The 8,707-nt window shown below is 36.8% G+C and overlaps 1 protein-coding gene across 2 annotated transcripts; it reads right to left on the bottom strand.

Annotated features, from left to right (window-relative positions):
- Positions 1-1,668: 1,668 nt before the first annotated feature.
- Positions 1,669-8,481, bottom strand: LOC125851837 (protein tesmin/TSO1-like CXC 2). Of its 2 annotated transcripts, none has more exons than XM_049531574.1 (10): positions 7,996-8,481; positions 6,416-6,576; positions 5,638-6,337; positions 4,614-5,089; positions 4,453-4,524; positions 3,052-3,232; positions 2,862-2,957; positions 2,709-2,775; positions 2,338-2,482; positions 1,669-2,235 (listed from the first exon to the last, which is right to left on the bottom strand). In XM_049531574.1, the coding sequence occupies exons 1-10, from the start codon at positions 8,218-8,220 to the stop codon at positions 1,875-1,877; spliced, it is 2,484 nt and encodes an 827-aa protein (XP_049387531.1). In that variant the 5' UTR covers positions 8,221-8,481; the 3' UTR covers positions 1,669-1,874. The 2 variants fall into 2 exon arrangements, with proteins under 2 accessions (XP_049387531.1, XP_049387530.1); XM_049531573.1 differs by having other exon boundaries at positions 2,338-2,497; positions 7,996-8,480.
- Between the last annotated feature and the right edge of the window lie 226 nt (positions 8,482-8,707).

Below are 8,707 nucleotides of genomic sequence, written 5' to 3'. Positions count from 1 at the left end.
GGGGGGGGGGGGGGGGATGCAAGAAGTGTATATTATATGATTTATATCATTATATATATGGTATGAAAAAATTGTGTATCTCAATTCTCATGTATCTAACTTGAGAAAATAACAAAAAAAAAATGATGTTTAATATTTAGGATAGGTTTAAAGTTTTCTCTAAAATATACTATTAATTAAGTAATTTGTAGTTCTTTTAAGTTTTCAAAAATGAACATGTTTGTTCTCCATCAAATATTTAACAAACTTCGACGATTAGGTTTAATGGAATTGGATTTTTAAAAAGAAGGAATAATTAGTTAACGTTTATATTTAGCTAGAGGTGTAACTTTTGCAATTTCTATTATTTTTATTCTATTCTTATAAAGTATGATGCAATTTTTTGATGTGAAATTCTTGCAAATTATGGTATGTTGTTGGTGGCTAATGCAACTTCTTGTGTTGTAGTTTCTCGAATCTAATGGAACTTTTCTCGTGTTTTTTATTTAAAATAAAAATCCATAATTCCTCTCAAATATTCGATGGAAATTAAAAGTGTTCATTTCAACAAATTTTAAAAAATCAAAATTGCTCAAGAATATATTTTAGAAACTATTTTGAGCCAATCCAAAACATTTTTGTCATTTTTGCTAACTTAATACAAAAATAAGGAAATCAATCAATAATACTTAACATCTTTCTACCAACCTCTTTGAAAGAAATGTGTATAAACACATTAATTTGGACAGAGGGAAAAAGGTAATGAAAATGGGACCTAGTTGAATAAGATGAGAATCCAAATGGTGTTTTTTGTTGTATAGTGATATAATATTGGCCAGCTATAGACCCCCCCCCCCCACCCCCCACCTCCACACACACCCTTAGCCCTAAAGAGTCTGAAAAGAGCTTGTGAATGCAATGGTACAATAATTGTGTTGTGCTTTCTGCACACACAAAGTTGAAAAATGACTATTCTCTTCATCCATCTCATACAATTTATCTACTGCAGACAAGAAACAAAGATAAAATTAAAGTGATCATGTGGCCACACATTACAACAACATATCGTCTGAGGAGGATAGTGTGTACCCAAAAGATACAGAAATTATTTCCAACAAATATATGGCGCTACACATTCTTAGCCTATATATCGACAATATAAGGATTGTTATACTATTAGATCATCTACACGAGATATATATGTAACGGTGAAGATGAGGTAGATAACTTGTTGTACATATTTATTAAAATATAGTGAGAATGTATAGATTCCTTATATTGTCAGTGAATATAAGATAAATCCAAACCGAAAAGATGAGAATTACAGTGAGTCAAAAGATGGGAACTGCAAAAGCAATAATTATGCCCACCACACTTAGATGTGAATAGAATTACACAAGGAAAACAAATGATTGTGGGGGATGTTAAAGAAAAAGGTGTGTACTTGTAAAGAGAACATAGCATGAACAAGCAAGGCATCTATTTGTTGGGCCTTAGTAACATCTTGTTTGAAGGCCCAACTTCTATAATATGAAACACTCATATTAGATGTTGCATACAAAATCACTCTTCTTGGTATTTTGAGGGAGGGTAGAGTGTACAAAAATGTAACCCCCACCTCATGGAGGTAGAGAGGTTGTTTCCGAAAGACCCTCACCTCAAGTAGCAAGTATTACTAACTATAGAATATGACACAAGAAGTACATTAACAATTTTTAATTCATTATTAAGGACAAGACAATGTTATTAAGAAACAACAAAGCTATTATACAAGCATTAGGGGGAGGGGGCTCAAAAGGTCCATGAAGGTGTACTAAACTAAACTAATAACTACAACAATAAAGATATTAAAAAATTTCCTTCCAAAATTCACCTACTGGGTTGGATGATGATCTTCAAGGATTGGGAGTGAGGGAAGGAAATGAAGGAATGGATTGCAGTATCAACTTGCGACTGCTTCGACGACCGGGCGAATTCGCAAAGTCACAATGAGGAGGAGAAACTCTCTTCCTATTGGGAGAAGCTGTCTTAATGCCACTGATTGGAGAGCTAGTCCCCCCTTGTTGGAGTATCTCAGGCATTTCATCTTCTTGAATTGACTCAAATGGCTTCTCGAACTTGGGCTGAGGCTGAGGTTGAAAGAAGTCTGGCCTTCCGACCCCTTGGCCAGCAAATATACCAGATGAGGATCCGATAGATAGAAATGATGATCGAGGTGGTTTGTTCTTCAACGAGAAAGGGAGCTGCATTGGTGGTCTAAAAAGCAAAGTTTTTCATCAGCTAACTTAGTAGAATGATAACATGACATGAAAAGCATAAAGAAGGAACTTTGCTTGAAAAGCTCAATGATTGACATACCTTCTAAATGCTAAAGGTGTAGCAGGGACGGTGGAATCTGGATTCAGCTCTACATCACTATGTAATAGGTTTTTGTGAAAAGCTCTATCGACAGTACTCTTTTCACACGCATCTGTTTCCTCTTCCTCAGCATCCCCATCTGTGCCTATGAAAATAGAACCTGAATCATAATAGTAGATTTTCAAACTACATTCATAGGTCACAACAACTGAATGAAACTAAAAAGATGATATGAACCAACGGGCAAACCCTCTTTCTTTTTCTCAGGCATGAGTATGCAATTCCCTTTAATCATTCTTTTGGTTTTGGGTAGTGGGGGAATGTTTACAACTAAAATCAAGCCATTATCAGAAGTAGCCAAGTAGACTTACCATCCTTTCTGCCGAATGCATTCTTGCATCCTTCACATCTGCAATTGATGGAGCATCCAACCCCTCCCTTCAAGAACAAAAGCACTTACCTATCAGCTGATGTATAAATAAATGCATAACCAATGCAACTTGTAAATATAAAAAAAGAAAGACCTGATAGCATTCACAATATTTCTTCAGACAGCCGGATTTCTTGCAGTTGCATCCTCTCTTGTGACGAGCTGAGGCAGGAGTCTTGCTGGAATCATCCTGCAATGCAATTAAATTACTTGTGTTATATGACTTATCCGCGACTTTGAAATAACAAATATCTGACAATGAAAGCCAAGAACTTTTTCCTCACCCCTGTTTCAGAAATAGTGTCAGCGTTCCTTATCACTTTAGGAGCAAAAGCAAGAGGGTTTCTTGATTCGATCTGTTTGCGAGTTGCAAGGACAGTATCTTCATGAATAGGCTTGTTGAAGCAGTCTTGACATGCACATGGCTCCACACAGTAGACTCCAGCGGCAAAACATTCACAGTAACTGCATAGAAGTAAATAGGAATGTTAAATTTGTAGATGGAGTAATCACATTGTCACTACAGCAACATAATAAAGAATGTTTGGCTGATATAGAGGGCCTATATCTTCTATTAAGGTCTAAATCACATAGATCACAAATTTCCACTTTAACTATGCCAAAACACAGGTTACATCTCAATTCAGAATTATTTTTCTCTTTTGGGTTACAACAGATGGTAGGGGTAGTAACCACATGTCCAAAAAGTTTTTCAGCATTTCTCGTCATCTCAAATTCAGAGATGTACGAAAAGCATCCAACAAAAGAGCTACATCAGATATAATTCGGTCCATCAACACAAAACTGAATAAAGATTGCTATGCCCAAGAAGTTTGTAACATTGTAAGAACCCATTATTACAACTTCAGACCATGCTTGTATAGCATGAAAACTCACAGCAGCCTTTTCTTTATAAGGTTTGTTTGGTTTCTCTTTTACGAAAGAAATAATCTTGACATAGAACTGCAACTAAGCCAACATTGGATTGCCATTTTCATTTCTCGCATAAATAATACACACATAACTTATGAGGAATGTATGTACTCCTATTATATGTGGACTGTGTATGCACTCCTAATAATGACTTCTAGCCTATAGAAGAGGTGGCTACGAGTTTGCCAATGTCAGAGAGAATTTGAAGCTAGAGATGGCGAGTTTGTGCCCGGAGAGAGTGGATTTAAGCTCGTAGGGTTTGAAAGACTCTGAAGGCTCGATAGATGAAGTCATGGAGGGACAGGAGGGTGTTAATTATTTTCTGAATGCAAGAAATGGAGTAGGGTTTTTGAGAGGTTTAATTATTTTCACATAAATAAATGATAATTCTTTGATCTGATAAACAGGTTACAGACCAACAATATTGTCTGTCACAAGGTTTATCCAATTAAAAATCAAAGAAGTGTTATATATTTTACTCCTTATATCCAATCTTTGAGGCATTGAATCAAACGTGTCGATAAGATATGCATATGCACTAACTAAATATGGGGATAATTAGTCACTGTATTACAACTTATGTACTTATAGATCTCTACAATTTTCACTAACCAAACAACCCCGTAGTTAACCACAATGAAAAAGGCTAATTAAACAACTGCCGGCTCATCAAAATACTCGATAAGCAACCCATGGCATGAAAATTGAGTACAAACTAAAGATTAGCACATAAAAGAAGAAGAATAACTTACAGTTTCAAGCATTTTGATTTCTTACAATTACAGCGCTTGCATGCCTCACCTTCCCCAGGTTCCAATCGACGTCTGCAAAAATAATTTATAATCAGATAATGGTAGCACAAAAAGAGATTACAAAAACAAAACATGATCACAAGGGAGAAGGATGAACATGCCTCTTTTTCTTTGGACTAGTCTGACTAAGCTCTTCATTATTTACATGTCCAGGTGCCAGGCTAGCATCCTCCATAAGAGGTACACTATTCTCAAAAGGTACAATTTCTCTAGAGGTTTCAGGTTGTGATTTACTCATTGATTCTTGACCAGCAACTAAAGGATGAAGACTGACAGCTGAGCCAGACGTAATTAAAAGCTGTTTCCCAGAAGCATTAGTTTCATGCTTGACAACTTTACCATCTTTTGAAGATGCTGCAAGGGCATTTAAATGCAAGCCAATTCCAGGTAAAATGCATCGCGAAGATTCATTGACCGCCTTATAAGGTACTAGTTGCTTCTCGTTGCAGGCAAGGTTTCCATCAGTGTCTTGCACAGCTGAAGACCCAGAACCCTCATCTACATGCTTTCTTCGAGATCCCACCATCTCAAAAACTAGACAACGTCTTCTCATTCCACGGTATAGAGTAGAGACCATCTAAATAGAAAACCAGTAACAGATCAAGATCACAAAAATGAAGAACTGGAGAGTCCATGCAAAAATATGCTCGCAACTAATAAAGCTAGCACTGATAAAAACTAGAACAGACAAATAAACAACTTTAAGATTAGCTAATAAACCCCATGCTCTATGTTTGACTACTTTCCCCATATTCTATCAATAATGATTGCAATAACCAAGAATTCCTTGAATTGGTGAAAAGCTAAAATATGTTGCATCTCATAGTAATCGGGAACCAGTCAAACGCTTTCAAGCTGTGACAAAGTCAAGGTCCCAGACAACTAGAGACTCATAAAATCAGTTCCAAGCTTACAAAATACACAATGGTTCTCCCAAGTAAACTTGTAGTCAAGAAAGTTGAACACGAGCTGTAACATAGAAAGACATAATTAAAGAAAAAGAAAAGCAGAAAATGCTTGGAACTCCAACAGCTGATCAGCCACATAAAGTAGTGGCCATCTCATATAATAAAAACAATAAAAGCACCGGCATAATAAACTACTATGCAGAATGCAATTCCTCACCTCATTATCAGTTCTTTCACTTTGACCCACACCCATGCCGTCATTTGTTAGAGAAGAATCAGGTTTCATGTTTTGGTTCTCAGCATATTCATTGACTTGGGTTTCGTCCCCAGGTTGAGTAGACGGTTTCTCTGTTTCACTTCCATCTCCACCACATTCGCTGGTACTAGCCTGACCAAAAACTTGCATGTTCTGCATTTCATTTGAGGCAAATCCAAAGTGCCTCAAATTAGGACCTGCTGCTTTAGTGAAAGCCTCAGGGTCACCAGGTGAGTCAAAGATCAGTAGATCCGTAGCATCACAAATCAAATTCTCCCAATCACATCCTGGAGCTTCTTTATTTGGATCAAGTTCATTTTTCCCCTCCGTATTAACTTCACATCTAAGCAAACCTTTTCCAGACATGCCTTGTACCAAAGGGACATATGTCACAGAACTGCCTGCAAATTCTGACAAACTCTTACCTCTAAAGCTCCCAGTAGGTAAAGTACTGGGACTATCATTGCACTCATAATTTAGAGTTCGCTCAACGGCAAGCTTTGAGCATTCATTGGATGCTTCAACCACAGAATTCTGAGAACCAAAACTTTCCTTGGGCTCATTTGAGCTATTAACAGCATCTGGCATAGCTTCATCATTATCAACTTTAACACTGTTATCAGAAGCAAATTCTGGTTTTGATGGATCTGAGAGCAGGTGCCTGGAGAAAACAACAAAATTAAGAAAAAAAGCCTGATAGACAATCAACAAAACAAGTGAGAGAGTGAACATTCGTTACCTTCTTAGAAATCTGGATTCCCTTGCGGAGCTGACATGGGGTGAGGTGAACACAGACGGTATAGATCCAAAACTAAGGGTATTGAGTGTCTGGGGAAAATGTGCGGCCTTAACTGGTTTGATGGGGGAAAGGTTGTTAAGGAAATTAGAAAAAGGGGACTCCTGCATAGAGGGAAAAAGCAGACCTTCAGATTGCAAGAGAGAAAACTAAATGATAGTGATAATTTCATGAATACGTGGATTTCAGAATTTCAACCATGCAGCAAGCTAGGCCTTTTCAGAAAAAAACTTTATCTGATCCTAATGCAAAAGGAACAAAAAAGATCTCAAGTTAATACAGACCAAGTAATGTGCACAAAAGAAAATGAACTTGTTTCATTCTTGCTCTTTCTTAAATCATATACTAAAGCAGCTTGTTTGCTTCATTAGTTAATTAGAGGCACATGCAAGCTATCCAACAATACCTGGAAATTAATTAGAGCACCTAATGAGATATAAGAGCAATCCAAGCAAAATAGTCAATTTCCAGCAAAGACATGAACATGGTGACTGCACATTTCATTTTACTTTTAACCTTCTTGAAGAAATAAATCCACCATAGCTCAATAGAAATCATGAAAACCCAATCCAAGCAAGATGAAAATGTGGACAAAATTCAATTGGGGATTAGACAGCATCCGAATGGTTGATTCCGCAGAGAATCGAGACAGAACAACCCAGGTAAAACATCACAATGTTTCCAATTACGAAGCAAGGAGAACTATGACACTATAAGGCACAGATGAAGAATCCCAACAAGAGAAGCGGAAAGGCTAAGCATGCGATAAAGGAAAAAAGTAGTTAGAAATTAGAGAATAGATAAGAAAGAAGTTCTATTTTACACATGAAGTAACACCTATACAGCAAGCAACCAAATCACAAAATTAGTGAAACATGCAAACTTAGAAAATGAAAAAGAGAAAACATAACCAAGTCTTGAAGCATTCTACACACCAGGAAGATAGCAAATCTAAGAATTCGTCAATCATGTTACAATAACACTGAAAATCACCACCAGAAAACACATCTAAAACAAAGAAATAAAGAGGAAAAAGAGACCCAATTCTCCAAAAAGTGTAATTTCCAATGGATTAACAGAAGCAGAAACCAAATTTCATTCAATTTACTTCAATCCCATTTCCATTTTCCAAAACAGTTATTTTCAGCAAGCTTTGGTGCCTACAAATTTTGATCTAACCTCACAATTAAAACCTTTCCAGAAGCAGTGTCTCTCAACAACTGACAGAAAATGAGAAGAAAGACAAAAACAAAAACATGAAATCGAACTATTTAGCAAGATTAACACAACCCCATTTCTCAAAAAACCCAAAACAAAACAAATCAGGCATCAACCATCAAAACCCACAACACAACTACACCATAAATTCCAAAAAAAATCAAGAATAAACCAAATCAGTAACTAGCAACCAAAACCCTCAAATGAATTAGCCCAAAATCCCCTTTCCCCCCAAAACAAAATTCAAAAAATTACCAAAAGATTCAAACTTTGACCGCTTTCTGATATCAAATCAGTAAACATACCTCAAATTTGGAAATGGGTGTTGCGATCTGGCTCTTGTTCCTCTCTGGAGTATCCATCACCACCACAACTACTCCTCCTCCTCCTCCTCCTCCTCCTCCTCCTCCTTCTTCCCCTTTTACATTCACCTCACTCTTTCTACCTTCTACTTCTACCTCTTCACTCTTTACCTCTACATTTTCACTCTCTAAACTCACTTTCTCATCTTCCCCTTCTTTTTTAGACATCTATCTGACTTTTTTTTGGACCCTTTGTCTTTCTCTCTCTATACACACTCACACACGAAAACACACAGAGATACACACAGTTTCCCTCTCAGATAAAGAAACAGACGAAATTCAATAAGGAGCGGGAAGAATGGTGATAAAGAAAGGTGGGATTTTCTCGTGCTGATAAAAGAATGGTGACATCTGCCCCCACCACCCCCCAAGAAAAAACCCCACAACCAGAGGAGATGTCACCACAGCTATGTAATTGGATGAATTGGGTGAAAACAATAAACAGAGAACAAAAAACAACAAATATAAAAAGAGGAAGAGGGAAAAGAATGGACCAAAAGGTAACGTACAAATAGAAATTTATTGACCAAATCTCCCCCTTTACTTTTTTTACTTTGTAAAAATACTTATGACTCTCCCACTTCTCTTTCTTTTTTTTCCCCTCTTGTGGTCCTCCTAAGGCTAGGATGGGGTTAATCGGAGTATATGATAAGTG

Source organism: Solanum stenotomum, unplaced genomic scaffold (genome assembly GCF_019186545.1).
Source record: "Solanum stenotomum isolate F172 unplaced genomic scaffold, ASM1918654v1 scaffold30406, whole genome shotgun sequence".
NCBI lineage: Eukaryota > Viridiplantae > Streptophyta > Magnoliopsida > Solanales > Solanaceae > Solanum > Solanum stenotomum.
The sequence above is the reverse complement of the archived record's forward strand: the minus strand, read 5'-3'. Positions and strand labels throughout refer to the sequence as shown.

Bases quoted from the DNA above. Each gene is read 5' to 3' on its own strand.
- LOC125851837 (XM_049531573.1), bottom strand. From the start codon at position 8,220: ATGTCTAAAAAAGAAGGGGAAGATGAGAAAGTGAGTTTAGAGAGTGAA. The intron at 5,090-5,637 runs GTGAGGAATTGC...TTTTCTATTTAG, and splicing joins GTGAAAGAACTGATAATGAG to ATGGTCTCTACTCTATACCG. The intron at 2,236-2,337 runs GTATGTCAATCA...TTTGCTTTTTAG, and splicing joins ACACCTTTAGCATTTAGAAG to ACCACCAATGCAGCTCCCTT.